At 41.4% G+C, this 15,384-nt stretch overlaps 1 protein-coding gene across 21 annotated transcripts in view; it reads left to right on the top strand.

Moving 5' to 3' along the window:
- The window catches only part of CREM (cAMP responsive element modulator), a 66,255-nt gene extending 53,165 nt beyond the window's left edge, over nucleotides 1–13,090 (top strand). For 8 of the 21 annotated variants that reach the window (XM_047754760.1, XM_047754752.1, XM_047754754.1 and 5 more), the window contains 2 exons: nucleotides 8,583–8,739; nucleotides 11,927–13,090. In XM_047754760.1, coding sequence (XP_047610716.1) covers nucleotides 8,583–8,739; nucleotides 11,927–12,071 — 302 coding nt within the window. In that variant the 3' untranslated portion in view covers nucleotides 12,072–13,090. Of the gene's footprint in view, nucleotides 1–3,674; nucleotides 3,775–3,812; nucleotides 3,849–8,582; nucleotides 8,740–11,926 lie in introns of all 21 variants that reach the window. The other 13 variants (XM_047754753.1, XM_047754757.1, XM_047754761.1 and 10 more) reach the window with 6 other exon arrangements.
- Nucleotides 13,091–15,384: the final 2,294 nt, after the last annotated feature.

The following is a 15,384-nucleotide window of genomic DNA, read 5'->3' on the forward strand; positions in this document are numbered from 1 at the left end:
GTCCGGGGGTGTTGCCAGTTACAGGTAATGCTTGTGACTTAGGTACTTGCAGTTGAGTGCCTTCGGACTGCTAGCCGGGCCCTGAGTTTGCAGTTGAATTCCCGAGGCCTGGGTGCCTGTACTTCACCACACCGTAGCAGCACACTTAGTGGGTCTCTTCCTGGGTAGGAACATTCCATTGTCTTGAGCAAGCGAAGCCTGTGTTCAGTTGTTTTTCTCAAAGAAGTTTTTGTGAAGTTTTAGAGGTGCAGTAGATGGCAGAAGCCCTCAAGTGACAGATCTGTTGTAAGATGTAGATGGGCTTAAAGGAAAATTTCAACCACTGCGTGTCATAGGCGTCTTTGAACCAAAAGGCATTTTTGTGCATACATTTATTTCCTAAAAATTATTAGTTTATATTTTTCTTTACTAAGCCTTTAATTCTAATTCTCATGTCCAAACATGAGAGAGAATCATAATAAAAGATAAATGATTCGAAAAGACAGAGAAAAAATTTAAATGGGTTTTTAAGTTTTTCCATAAAATTTAACCATTGCTTATAAATAAGTGAACAATTTTATACATTTATGTTTCCAGAGTGAACATTCTATCCTTGAAAAGGCTTTTTTCACACTTTTACCCGTAATGCTTATACATGATTTACCTGTTCCAGTTTAACATTTTCAAAATGCTGAAATTAAAAAATGTCAGACTTTTTCCATAAGACCTCATTGTACTTTTTGAAATTATTATTTTTGGAAAGCTGGTCAGTTCTCACAGAATCAGTTCTATTTAAAATGCTATTTGAAAATGAACAGCATATTTTTGTTGCTTTTTCGAGGAGCCCAAAGAGCATTTAAGGGCCTTTTTTGAAGGTGTAGTAGAGCAGCTTTGGGGCCCCCCTCTGGGATCTCCCCCCAACGCCCCCCAACCCCCTTTGTGGATTGAGCTAGATCTTCTTTTAACCATGACCCACATTTTACATGATGAGGCAGTAGACTTGTGTTTGTCGTGTGTAAAACAAGCATGTTTACATAAAACATTTCAAAAACAGTACTTATATATACTCTATGTGATGTACTCATACTTTTCTATTTTTTAAATGCTGTTTTTGACCTATGAAATTGGTTTTATGACTTGCTCAGTGTTTACAACTTAAGAGTTTGAAAACTGATCTAGACCAAAATTAGGCTCCAAAATAATGACTGGTCTGGGAAAAGTTTAAAGAGCATGTGCTTACAGGATCATAGAATCTTACGTGAAAGTTAATATTGATAGTTGATCATTTATATCATTGAGTCCATTGGATATAGGTTAAATTTATGTTAGAACTAAGTTTGGTTTTTTGTTTGTTTGTTTGTTTGTTTTGTCTTTTTGTTGTTGTTGTTGTTGTTGCTATTTCTTGGGCCGCTCCCGCGGCATATGGAGGTTCCCAGGCTAGGAGTCGAATCAGAGCTGTAGCCACCGGTCTACGCCAGAGCCACAGCAACGCGGGATCTGAGCCGCGTCTGCAACCTACACCACAGCTCACGGCAACGCCGGATCGTCAACCCACTGAGCAAGGGCAGGGACCGAACCCGCAACCTCATGGTTCCTAGTCCATTCGTTAACCACTGCGCCACGACGGGAACTCCCTGGGGTTTATTTATAAGCTGATTGTGTTTAGGAGCCTAACTCTGTATCCTTTAGCCTCCAAGTCTAAAAAACTCTAATGAATGGTAGTCAGCCTGGATTTCTGAATTGTTAAAAAAACAAATGTTACAACTTATTCAAATTTGGAGAATGGTATCTTAGTTAATACTTCAGGCATGAGAATAAGGATACATTTCACCTTTGTGAAAGGAGGATTCTGGGAAGTTTTTTGTTCGGAAATTTTCTCATAAAAGAATAGTTTGGATCAGGTCCGTAACAGCTTGTTCAAGTTGGTAGCACAGCAAGTTATAATCATGTTGGAAGTGAAAATCCCAAGTCACTCATCTGCCTTAAGTTTCCGTAAACCTCCAAACCTGTGTGGAAGGTATACTGAAATGGCCATTATGTTATTTCCCCACTATTTTTGAAAATTTCCTAATGAAATATAATTTGGGATAATAGTTTTGTCTTGTCCAGTTTTATTTGCCTTTGTGAACATATTGCCTAATAAAATAATTATGATGGCACTTTGCATTTATGCAAACTTTAAACTTTTTAAAATCACTTAACTTTACAAATAAGCATAAATACAAATGTGGCGAATGCAATCAAAGAAGCTGTCCAATGGTCAGACCCCCACAGGAAGCTGGGAATGTGGGTTAAAGGATCAGGAAAGTCCTCAGGAGGAAGCCACATACTTCCCATGCATTCTCACTGAGACACTCAGCCCAGATATTGTTACACTCATTTGCGTATCACTGAACACAGCCCAGAGTGGGTAAAGGCTCTTCTAGCTCACAAAGCTAGCAAGTAGGAGTTTGGGATTTTCCGACTCCTTGCCTGGTTCTGTTCACACCGTATCACCCTAGTCCTCAAAATTCACCTGCCACTGATAAATTAATGCTACTGTTAGCTACATTATAATGGCATACTATACACTGCTTCTAAAACATGCAAAATAAAGTTGGCATCATGTTGTCAAAATGGATTTTTCTCTAGAATATTTATTATTACTGTCGTAGGCCAATTTATTAGATAAAACTTTAAATTTCAATATGCATAATTTCGTCAGTTACGTAGACTTTTTTTTTTTTACTTTAAGATTTTCACTTAATAAACAACTCAGCAAGGTCTCTTACGTGTAACTTAAAATAAAAAATGTGTACTGGCTTAATTCTCCATGTTCTATGTGTTATATAGTAATTGTAACAAATTCAAAAATGTTCAGTGCTTAGTTACATTTACATAGGATTCGGTTTTCCTCGAAAAAGTGAAGCAGTGGAGGAGGGAGAGTTTTTGACAATGTGAGACGCCAGGCAGGACAAGCCTGCTTTGGGCATTATGAGTACTGATGTGGTGGCGGGGAGAGGGGACCAAAAAAGAAAAAAGAGGTCTGTGGATCACTGGAGCCAGGGGAAGAAGCCTGTGGTCACAAGTGCAACTCCTAAGTCACCTCATTGCTCGTGATTTCAAGGTGTTTGGGATTAGCCACACATAGCAAAATGACATATGAAGGTAGGAGCTGCACATATAAACATGTTTTTATTCAGCTAATGTGCTCAGTGCTATAGAGATTTCAGTAAACAAGTAAAATCACCATCATTTGGGGTGTCGATAAATTGTTTCATTTTGGAAGCTATCCAGACAGGCGTTTCTTATTTCTCATTTCTTCTTTGTTTGTTTGTCTGGAAGAAACCAACACCTCTTTGACTGGCGAGGTTTTCGGTTTTCTTATTACCAGTCTGATGAGATTGTATCATTTGTTTATTCGTGATTCTCCACCTTCGAGGTTCTCTTCTAAATGATCATGCACATTAAAAAGGACATTTTATATTAGCTTTTAATCATTTATTCTCTAAGGGGATATCATAAAATAGAGTAGAAATTATAAAAGTTTTTTAAGAGGGATATTTTTAAACATAAGGAATAAGAGCCATATGTTTCAGTCATTCTATTACCCAGGTTTGTTAGAAGGGAAACTCCAGGGGAAAATATATTTGTGGTGGTTTTATGCCTTTTAACTAATATACAGAATAAGCATAATTTGGAACATTGTCTTTCAGAGCTTAAGGAAGGGAAGAGGAAGGGAACTAACATTTGCTGAAAGCCTACCATGTGCCAGGCACTGTGCTAGACACTTTGACATACATTACAGGGTTTATTGTGAGTATTAAATCAGATCATGTGTCCCCATTTTACAGATGAGGAAACTGAACTTGCCCCAAGTCACATGGCTGGTAAGTGGCAGAGCTGGATTAGGACCCAGAGTCCAAACCCCATGCTTTTTCTGTGTACCGTGTATAAAGCTTACAAAGAGAGGTATGAAGTTACTGACCAGAATTGAGAGTTCTAGGAATTTTTTTTCTGATGAAATATTTATCCTAAACCTAAGTTTGTTTTTTTTTTCATGCCAGGAGCTAGATGGTTGGAAACACACTATAATTTGAGATTCTCTGCTTCTAAAATGCCAGGTTGGATGACTAGTATCTAAGGGAAGACGTAAGAAATAATGCCTTTTGGGAGTTCCCACTGTGGTTCAGCAGTATCTGACCAGTATCCATGAGGCCTTGAGCAGTGGGTTAAGGATCCTTGAGCTATGATGTAGGTCACAGATGCACCTTGGATCTGGTGTGGCTGTGGCTGTGGTGTAGGCTGGCAGCTGCAGCTCCGATTCAACCCCTAGCTTGGGAACTTCCATATGCCTCAGGTGTGACCCTAAAAAAGCCAAAAAAAGAAAAAAGAAAAGAATGCCTTTTACCAAGAAAGGCCGGTTTGAATAAATACATGACATTTTATAGGGCTTTCCATGGCTTAGTGTTAAAGATTTAGCTTAGCTATGATTATAATAACTAATTATAACCTTATAATAATAAGACTGCTTATTTTAAATATTCTAAATGACAGTGGGATTTTTGCAAAAAGCTGGGGAGTTCAAACATTTACTTTGTGGTGCACATGTAAACTCACCAAGCACCCATTATGTGCCAAGGACTGTGCTCGACTCTAGAAGGTACCAAGGTAAAAAAGACATCCCTGACTTGTCTTTAAAGTTTACCCCCTTAGAATAAAATTAGTGTATAAATGTCATTTTCTTATCTTTATTAAATCGTGAGTTTAAAACCCCCACTGATGACCCATTTATCTTCAGAAATAATTTTATGCAATGAAATTCTGGAATAAAAAATAATTCGACCTACTTAGTAGCTGGAACAGGAATTGGCCTTTAGAAGAGTACGGGGATGAGAGTATGTCATCAAGGAATGTAGTATGATTCTTTGAACTGTGATCCTTGGTAATCTAACTGGTTTAAATCACCCTTGAATCCACTGGAACTCTATGTACCTTGTTTCAAAAACAAAACTTTATGACATTTGGATTTCATCAAAACAAGAGAATCTCTGTGCCCATATCTTATTCACATGTTTACTAATAAGGTCATATTCAAATAGATGGGATTCATCCTTTGATACTCATTCAGTGACCATTCGAGATGTACCATTATATAGATTCTTTGGGGTATTACAGAAATTTATGCTAATTCCTCCTCATTTATACTGACTCCTATTTCTGGCTTGAACTAATGAGCTTGAATCTAATTTTTGTTGAAGGAGACAAAATGAATATAAACCGTGTCTGAAGACACCCAGCCTAATGAAACTCAGTCTGTTAGCTAACATCCCATAACCAATAGAGCCAAATATATCGTTCCTTTCCAAGTTATCATTTTAAAGCGATATTTTCCCCCTTAGCTGTTGCTCAAAATATTTTAAGACTCCTTCCTTTGGAATTGCCATTCTTCATGGTACCAAGTTTGGCCCTTAGAAGGTAGTTTCAACTTTGGGAAACTGGCACAAGTTTAGAACCATTTCTGGTTTTAAGACTGGTGGGTGAACTTTATTTTTTCACCTATATAGTATTTATGCCCGCCCCCCCCCTTTTCCTTCTTCTTCTTCTTCTTTTTCTTTTTTTTTCTTTTTAGGGCTGCACCCATGGCACATGGAGGTTCCCAGGCTAGGGGTCACATCGGAGCTGCAGCTGCCAGCCTGCACCACAGCTCATGGCAATGCCAGATCCTTAACCCACTGAGCGGAGGCCAGGGGATTACAGCCTCATGGTTGCTAGTTGGATTTGTTTCCGCTACACCACAATGGGAACTTCTCCCCCACCTTGTCCTTTTTTTAAAAAAATGGGAGACACGGCTTTGGGAAAGATCTGGGTATTCTCCTTAATGCTGCAAATAATAAGTAAACTCTTCCTCCTTCTAAAAAAATTAAAAATAAAAAATAAATTTAAAAAATGGATGCTCTTAAGCTAATTTTTGCATAGCCTTTAAGCATTCTGCTCTATCTTCTGTAGTACAGAAGACAGCAGATGAACACAAGAGTAGAGCAAGCATGGGGAACCCCTCTGTACCTTTCCATTCATTTTACTGCACTCCTTGTGAGCAGTGTTTGGCAAGAGCAGCCGTAGACCCAGGTCTGCATCCTAGCTGCCTGCAAATGTCAACATGTGGACACGTGAACTTCTCCTTCGTCACTGGCCATTGTTCCAGTTTTAGAAAGCCTCTGTCGTCTCCAGCTGTTCCATTGTTTAGCGTTTATTATCCCATAACCACCTTCCCTTGATGTGGATAAAGACAAGTCGAGAGCACTAGGTGCTGTGCACCTTCTAGCTCCTCTGGCAATAGCATTCAAATATTTTTAAAAAGCCTTTTAGCAAGTTAACAGTTTAAACTGATTTTTTAAAACATACCTTCTCAAATAGCTCAAAATATTTCAAAATTTTCTATGACCTATAATAGGACATTTATGTATACAGTAGTTTTAAGAAGTCACAGAGACAAATTTAACATTTTTCCCAAGCCTATTCATAGAGATTTTGCTGGTGATCCTTATGTCTGTTGCAGATACTACTTATCACCATTGTTTATTAAATTATATATATAGAAGGAAAAACCTTATAAATGGTATTTTTGTTAGTTTTATGAAAGTCTTCACCCAAGGCCATATTTTATTCATTTCCCTATGGCCCTAGAGGGAAAAAAAACCTGGTATTTACCCCAAAGAAGCACATAGATCAATTTTTGCTTAAACTTTTAAACTGCTTTGCTGTTTTCAATGATAATATTTCTGTTTAAGTGAAAAAGATTTTGTTTCCCTTTTGGGTAGGATTTCAGTTCTTATACCATGGACATAATGAAATAGAGCAGTGATGCATTTCATATTTTGATTGGCATTGTGTTCAGGTCAATTTTTATAGGAGTCGATAACTTTTAAAAATCTTTTTCTTGCATTTAGCTTTGAGAGAGCATGTATTTTATAATATCTCATCAGAATGTCAAGTTAATTCTGGACCAGACGTTCTCAAAGTTGAAACGTTGGTGGTAAAAACATGTTTCATCAGTTAAATCCATCTGTCCTTTCTAGGAAGCTATGTTTATTGCAGTAGCTAAGATAAATTTTGAAACTAAATTAGGACACGTTGAGGTCCTACTTTTAGTATTCAATCTGAATACTAAATAAACATTAAATTATCATTTAACTGTGATGATACTATAATTAGAAAATGTGTTTTTAAAAAATCAACTACTTAAGGAGTTCCCGTTGTGGCTCAGAGGTAATGAACCTGACTAGAATCCATAAGGATGCAGGTTCGATCCCTGGCTTCACTCAGTGGGTTAAGGATCTGGCATTGCCATGAGCTGTAGTGTAGGCCAGCAGCTGTAGCTCCAGTTTGACCTCTAGCTTGAGAACTTCCATATGCTGTGGTGTTGCCCTAAAAAGACTAAATAAATAAATAAACAAACAAGTACTTAGGAGTTCCCTGGTAGCTCAGAGGGTTAAGGATTAGGCATTGTCTCTGCTCTGGTTCTGATTGTTGCTGTGGCTCAGGTTCAATCCCTGGCCCCGAACTCCTTTACACCTTGGGTGCAGCCAAAACAAAACAGAAAAACAAAGGCTTAGAAATGTAATATTATCCTAAGAAATGTAAGAAAGATCAAGATGATCCCTCCCTGGAGAGACCATTTTTAAGTAGAGCTTCCCTGTTTCTTATGTTGTTCTTGGTTTAAAGCTAAAAATACACAGCTAGTATTTTCCTTGTAGTTCCTCAGTCATCATCTGTTAATAAGACTTAGACTTATACAAAGACATTCAGGAACTGCTTCAGGCATGATATAGGGTCAGGCAAATCTCTTAACTGGAATATTCAGAGGACGGAGATGTTCTGATTAATTCAAAACGTCTGCAGTGGTGTTCTAGGGCCAGCTTGTACTAGTTTGCTGAGGTCAATTATTAAATTTTCAGGATTTTTATGAATGGGTTTCAAAAACAGCCATTATTAAGAACTATATATATGTATGTATACACACACATATACACACATATTTAATAAAAATTACATTAAAATAATATTAATAAATATATAAAACCCACCCTCCCAATAATTTCATTTACATTCTTGAGGTTATTTACATCTACTTTATCTGAATGGTGTGCTACTTACTGTGTTATGTCTTTCCAACTCTACATTCAGTGAAGTCACACTGGTAGCTTGAAATTGGCCATAGTGAAAGTATTTACATCATGGGAATCCATAGACACTACAGACCAGGGCTTTTTTCCCCCTAGAGAGCTGGTGGTTAAACATTTATCAGCCCACCACTGATATTAGGCTAAATGAACTAAGGGTTGAAAAGCCTCTCTACTTTAGCCTTTGATAAAAACCTTTCTAAAATGCATTAGGACATTTTTTTATGAAATGTGTAAAGCATGCTGAGAATCGTTGTTCCAAATGCTGAAGGGATCTTTAATACCTAAGGTTTCTATAATGCTCAGAATAATCATCTTAAACATTAGCAACCTCATCTCTTATGACATATAAAAAGAAGTATGTTATTTCCAAATCAATTTTATATAAAATATCAAGTGGTAAATTGTTTATATAACTTGTGGTATTTTATTTCATTGCAGCTGCCACTGGTGACATGCCGACTTATCAGATCCGAGCTCCGACTACTGCTTTGCCTCAGGGAGTGGTGATGGCTGCCTCTCCGGGAAGCCTGCACAGCCCCCAGCAACTAGCAGAGGAGGCAACACGCAAACGAGAGCTGAGGCTAATGAAAAACAGGTAAGACATTTCGTGAGAAACCTCAACCACTTGGGGTTATAATTTATTATCATGGGGCTTTTTAAAAACTGCTTTTCCTCAGCTAGTTCTCCCAAGTTTTGTGTTTTGTGGCATTTTGTGTGGGTTTGTGCTTTGTGTGTACTGCTGGTAGTCTTCTAATCAGAGTTTCAGCCATGAAACTACTTTATCAGCAGGAGGTATATCCTTATACATTTTAGGCTAATGTCTAAAGGGTACATTAATTTTTTTAATGATAATGGAAGGACTTTATTACAAATATTCATTTTGTACTTGGTATTTGCTTTGTGAAGTAGGTGATAAGTGTAGTTTTCTAAAATTTTATTTTATGGCCACATTCGTGGTATATGGAAGTTCCCAGTCCAGGGATTGAATCCTGGCCACATTTATGGCAGTGCTGGATCCTTTAACTCCCTAGGCCCGGCCAGGATCAAACCTGCACCTCTGCAGAGACCCCAGTCACTGCAATCAGATTCTTAACCCACTGAGCCACAGTGGGAACTCCTGATAGTTATAATTTTTTAGCTTCTTTTAAGCAAAATAAATTTGAGGGTGAGTTTAAATTTTTCTAAGTCCATTACATGTAGTTTTATCTGTTTTGTAACTTTGTTTTTTCTCTATTATACCGAGAAAAAAACAAAAGTTTCCATATCTAGTCTGAAAAATTCTGGCTGAGTACCAATACAAAGCAAGAGGAAGAAATAAAATTACCCACAGCCCCAGCACAGAGAGAGAGACACCTCCTACGGCACGTACACTTCTGGTTCCCTGTCTCATTTTCTCACACATTTCATTGGCTAGAAATAGCTAAGAGAATCCCTAGCTGCATGGGATTCTGAGAAGGATCTATGTTAGCTTCCAGATTTCAGTTTCAGAGCAGAGCAAGAGAGAAGCAGATGATAAATGGCTACTAGATCGCTCAGTGTCTGTTGAGCCGGTTTTCAGCAATTGTTGCTGCCATTTCTTTAGCTTGCACGTGACTTGCACATGAGAACAGGTCTGGTTATTCTCCTTACTTCACAGAGGAGGAACTGAGGCTCAGAGAGGTCAGGTAACAAGCTGATTAAGATCACACAGCCCAAACTGGACGGAGCCTGGAACTAGAGGCAGGCCGTCTTTACCCAGAGGCCACACTGTGCCACACAGGAGTCACCTTGGAGACACAGCGGGGTCAGCTGCAGATTTAGCTTCCTGGAGAGTGTGTTGGATTTACTCATTAACGTGAAAGACCTCTCATGCGTTCTCTTTTTGGAAGGAATAAATTATTTGGCTGGCATTCATAATAGATACTGAAGTGTATTTCTCCGACCCAGCAACAGCCTTTATTTCTCTACCAACCTGCTCAGCTTTTCCACTTTGCTGTGTATTTCCTCCCCATGCTAAGGAAGCATCCAGACCCATGCAAGCCCTGAAGACCGAGCTCACTATTAATAGAAGAAACAGGTGTTTTCCATCACTCAGGCCTCCTTAGGAATGTGACCGTCCAGAGCTCTGTGCTTAGAGCATTTTGACTCGTGACTTGCAGGCAGGCACATGAAATATGGAGTCTGGGTATTTACAGTAAATAGTACAGCTTGGTAAATAAGATTTTAAAAATTAGACATCCCGCCACACTGCTCTTCAATATTTAAAACTTTGTTTAATGGTTAACCTGTTGTGTAAAGCGACTGTCTTCCTTCCAGATCTAGAATTTAATAGAATGATTCCATCATGAAACCTTTGGTGTTTTAGTTCCTCTGTAGAAGAGCTGAATTACATTCCCAAACTGACAAATGTTTACGTGTACTTGGATTTATTCTTGACTTTGCCCCACGCATCATTGACATTGAGTTCATCTTTTTAAATCAGACTCGGTTCACTTTTACACTGTCAATTTTTCTGAGCCCCGGTGGAGAAGTCGGAGAACCTTGTGAGTTTACAGGGTGACGGCATTGTTCTCGGCTGGGAAGCAGGGCTTGAGCTTTTCCTGCAGTTCATTGGGATTTCAAGACCTCTCCTCTGCAGAGAAAACACTGATAACCAGCTGTTAGTGAGGGTCAGCTATCCTAAGAATAAAGCAGAACGGGCCAGATGTGGTGCACATGTCCCTCCTGGTTCAGAGTTAGAGCATTCAGCACACCTTTGTTGATGTATGTTTAAGTTATCTATTGCAATGCAGGCTTTTTGCTGTGATGAGTAGCCCAAAGGCAGTTATTGTCAAGGGTATACTCCAAAATAAAGCTGTTATCAGAGGGTATATTCTACGGAGGAGTTAAACCATGCAGTTACTACCTCCTCACCCACCCCACCCCCCCAAAAAAGGAGAAAGAGCAAATGTCTGTATCTGTTGGTTTGGGCGGGGTTATGCGTGGAGATGACTAACTCGGCTTATCTGTTTATCCGTGTGCGCTGCTTTGGCTGCTGGTCTGGGCTTTCTTGGGGCGCATCTGCAACGCTTTAAATCCCAGGAATCGGTTAGCAGATGTGTGTCTCGTAACATCCTTTCCCTGATTTCTGCTGTGGCGTCCCACGTGCCCGGGTTGCCATTGTCTGAATTTCTGACCCCGTGTTCTGTACCCTCCCTTCTTTCCTTCTGTAGTTGTCAGAAGCAGAGTCCCTTTTGTTTCAGTTCTGGTTTTTGAAACTGTGCATGATTTGTTTATTGTTATCCATATTGTTTTCTAGCTGATCAACTGTTGCTTGCAGTCATGTTTGTTGTACTGATTTAGTCTTGAAGAGTTAAACTCTCCAACATCGACATTTCAGGCTTCTAAGGATTCATTTTTCTAATCTTTTTTTTTTTTTTAAATCAAGTTAGCTCACTGTGATGGAAGGTATGGCTTTTGGTGGACCCAAATAAGAGACCCGGAAAGATCTGTACATGTGTTTGTAGCAGTTCCGCTTGGGGAGGTGGTCCTGTTGTTCTGGTTACTGAGAAGCTTCTGGTCACTGTGATGGGACATGCGCCCTAAGAGAACAGAACGCTGGGCGAGTTGTCTCGCTCTGCCGTCGTGTGCGCTCCTCAGGCAACCTCACCAGGTGGCACGTGCTTGGTTACAACCGAGTGTGGCTCTGTCCGGACCCTCCCGAGGCCTGACCGGCGGTGGCGCTGGGGGGCAGAGGTCGACGAGCCACTCTGGATGGTCCTGACGGGTTGTTCCTGTAGTCATTTGCCTTGTGTTGGTTCCAGGGAAGCCGCCCGGGAGTGTCGCAGGAAGAAGAAGGAATATGTCAAATGTCTTGAAAACCGTGTGGCTGTGCTTGAAAACCAAAACAAGACTCTCATTGAGGAACTCAAGGCCCTCAAAGACCTTTATTGCCATAAAGCAGAGTAACTGGCTTTGACGTGGACCTTGTTTGCCCTGAACTCTAACCCCGGCAGGAGGTGCCGCCGTCCTGCTCATTGCCGTGTGGACTTGTGGAAGGGACCCTTGTGACCCTTCTTAAGGAACCCAGTTGGGCTTAGTGTGTGGAAGTTGACTTGGGAATGTTGTTCCAGGATGCGGAAGGCAGCCGTGATCCCCGTCACCAGGCTTGCTTCAGTCGCGGTGTCAGTAGCGTGCGAAACATGCTTTGTTTGCCCTTTTGCTTCTACTTTCTTGCAGGGAAGCTGCTAAGGAATGTCGCCGTCGAAAGAAAGAGTATGTCAAGTGTCTGGAGAGTCGGGTTGCAGTGCTGGAAGTTCAGAACAAGAAGCTCATAGAGGAACTGGAAACCCTGAAAGACATTTGCTCTCCTAAAACAGATTAGTAGAAATATTTAACTATGAACTGACTACCACATGTACAGTTGCTTCTGAAGGCAATACACTATATAGCCGGCAAGAATGATGGCTTTTTTCCTTTGTATCATTCATCATATTTTCTAATCTCTAACATTCCCAAACTGCTTCACTGTACGTAGTTAACTCTTAGCTGTAACTTCAGTTTTTTTTTAAAGAGACAAACTGTAAAAAAGAAAAAAAAAATGTATGTAACAGATTCTTAAAATGCAATATTTGTAAGACTTGTTCCAATGCCACATATTTGCAGTTCCCAATCTGTGTGTCATGAATAGTGTCCTATGCAATAAAATTTTTTGCAGGTCTTTCGAAATCACTTTAGAAAAGGACAATCAAAGAGAATGCATCCAGCAGTACAATAAAAGTAAACCACAAAAAATACCTCAGGAAAGAGTCGAAAGCGAGAAAGAGTTGAAAGAACCTGATGACATGCCTATGTGAAAATAATAGCCTATAACTGAACTTACGGCATTTGCAGATTTTTATATCAGTTGCTTTGTAAAGAAAATACTGTATTGCTGTCCCGGAATGCCATAGTTGAAGAGAGTTTTTAATAGAACCATGTTGGTTACACTTCGTAGCGTTTGGTGCTCATTCAACTATCTGAACATCGGCTGCAGTTTTTAGTCCATCGTGTAACATAAAAGGTCTTGCAGAAGTTTTTAGTGTTGGCTTGATAGTACGCAAGGAAAGGTGACACACGTTGTAACACCTTACCGAGTGAACAGAGTTGGAATTGGATTTGCACACCCTCTGGAGCACGCTGCCCATTTCTGCAGTGGGTCACGCTCTCTGCAGTGCTCTTTTCTGCTGCCTCGTGGGAAGCACAGCCCCAGAGCTTTTACCCAGAAGAGCAGCTGTCCGAGATGCAGCTGCTGTGATGGAGCAGGCCTTTCTGCAGATGGTCTGGAAAGCTCCTGCTGGCAGCCCTCTCTTTTGAGTTCTGGCCTTAGGAGTCTTGAAGTAAAAACCAAAATGACCCAAGAGTGTATTTTCAGCTTTAGAATTGCTTGAAGGTCTACCTTAGATCAGGTATAGAAGTTGGAGTTTATTACATGGAGTTACTACTGGTATTCACATTTCATCCTATGTTTATAATAAAAAACCTCAAGGGATAAGCCCGGAGCCCTTAAGCATAAAATGCTCTGTCACCTCCTGCACTCAGGAGACACCTGTTGAAGGCTTCTTGTGTGCGAGTCTCGCTGTATTTTCTCTAACTTCTGACCTTAATATTAAGGGGCCCCACCCCCGGTTTCCGCAGGGGACCTGGTCACCATAGAAAACAGGAGATCGTGGTGACCACACGGTCCTCGTCCTTCGTGCCTCTGTCACCCCAAGAAGGCCAGGCGTGCCTTTCGAGGCTTTTCGAGAAATACCTATGCCCTCTTCAGCGGCTGAGCGCCGAGGATCTTCTATCTCAGCTTTTGTCTTTTCTTCTGCAGAGGAGTAAGAGGAGGAAAGGCCACAAGGAGGAGGAGAGGAAAGGAACCCCCAGGCTTGTGGTGAAGGAGAGCAGCGCTTCGTGCTCACGCGGTCCTCATTCACTCTTCCCCTCATTCAGTTACCGGGTGGGTCCGTGAGATGTGTGCTCAGAGTGTGGACACCAGAGGGAGACCCGGGGATGGGCAGACCAGGCGTGAACAAGTCCGGGCAGTCAGTGCTCTAGGTTAGAGCCTGGGAGAGAGGCAGGCGGGGTCGCATAAACTTCCCGCAGGAGGCGGACTTTGAAGTGAGTGGTGGTGCTGGAGGGTGTTCCCAGCTGGGGTCCAGAGCACACGCCCCTCCCCAGGGACCCTGAGCCCGGGAGGCAGGGGGCTGAATCACCCAGGGCGCGTTCCATTTAACAGAGGAGTGTGCGTGCGCGCCCATGCGCGTGTCGTCCCTCTGTAAACCGGGAATGTGGTTTCAGAGGAAGGAGATTGCATCTGATTACTTGCGTTTGCAGGTAGCCGATCCCCCCTTTCTCCTCTGTGGTTTAAACAGGTGAGGAAACTTGTACAGAAGACGCTGAGCAGCAGATTCCCTCAAAGTCTCTCCAGCTAGACTCTCATCTAACCTCCTGTAACCCAAAGCCTGGCAAGGAGGCTGGAATTAAAAGCTCTGGGTTACTAGTGAGGATCCAGTCTCTGGGGCTGGGATGGTTCCTGGCTTCTGTAGGGCACATGGCCATGGGTGTGGAATAAAACTGGGTCTTGGAAGAGTGTGTGTGCAGCTGACAGTGTCTGCTGCCCCAGATCAAGCATCAGTGTAAGGCTGCAGCTGGGAACAGCCCATGGGAGTTGGGGCTGGAGCTGAGCTCTGGCCACAGCACAGGATTCCAGACTCTGGCTCATCTGAGTTGTCCCTGGAACCAAACCTTTTGCTGCCAGATGAGCATGGTCTGCTGGCTTTCTGGCCAGCCTCGGCAGATAATGCCTACTGCCTCCTGGTGGACATAGCGAGCTGTAAGTTGGAAGCTGCATGAACATGGTGAGTCTTGTACAACAGTGATGCACGGAGTCCAGAGCTGCCACTGCATTAGTGACTTTTTTTTCTTTTAAATCCTAAGGGTTTTCAAATCAGAACCTCCAGAGGTAGAGATGACTGTTCCTGGGTCAGATTTAGCTAGGTAGCTCCTGATGTGAAAGCATTCAAAATGGAAAAATGAAGAGGACTCGTGTGTGTGTGTGTGTGTGTGTGTGTGTGTGTGTGTTTGTCTCCACATGTGGGCTCTGTGTTTGCCTGAAGCAGGACAGTTCACACCAGCAACCATGCCTCTCCCTTTTCTACATCTGCTCCTTTTTTTTTTTTTTTTTTTTGGCCGCCTCACAGCATATGGAGCTCCACATGGAGTCCCCAGCCAGGATCAGATCAGAGCCACGGTTTCA

Source organism: Phacochoerus africanus, chromosome 12 (assembly GCF_016906955.1).
Source record: "Phacochoerus africanus isolate WHEZ1 chromosome 12, ROS_Pafr_v1, whole genome shotgun sequence".
NCBI classification, from domain to species: Eukaryota; Metazoa; Chordata; class Mammalia; order Artiodactyla; family Suidae; genus Phacochoerus; species Phacochoerus africanus.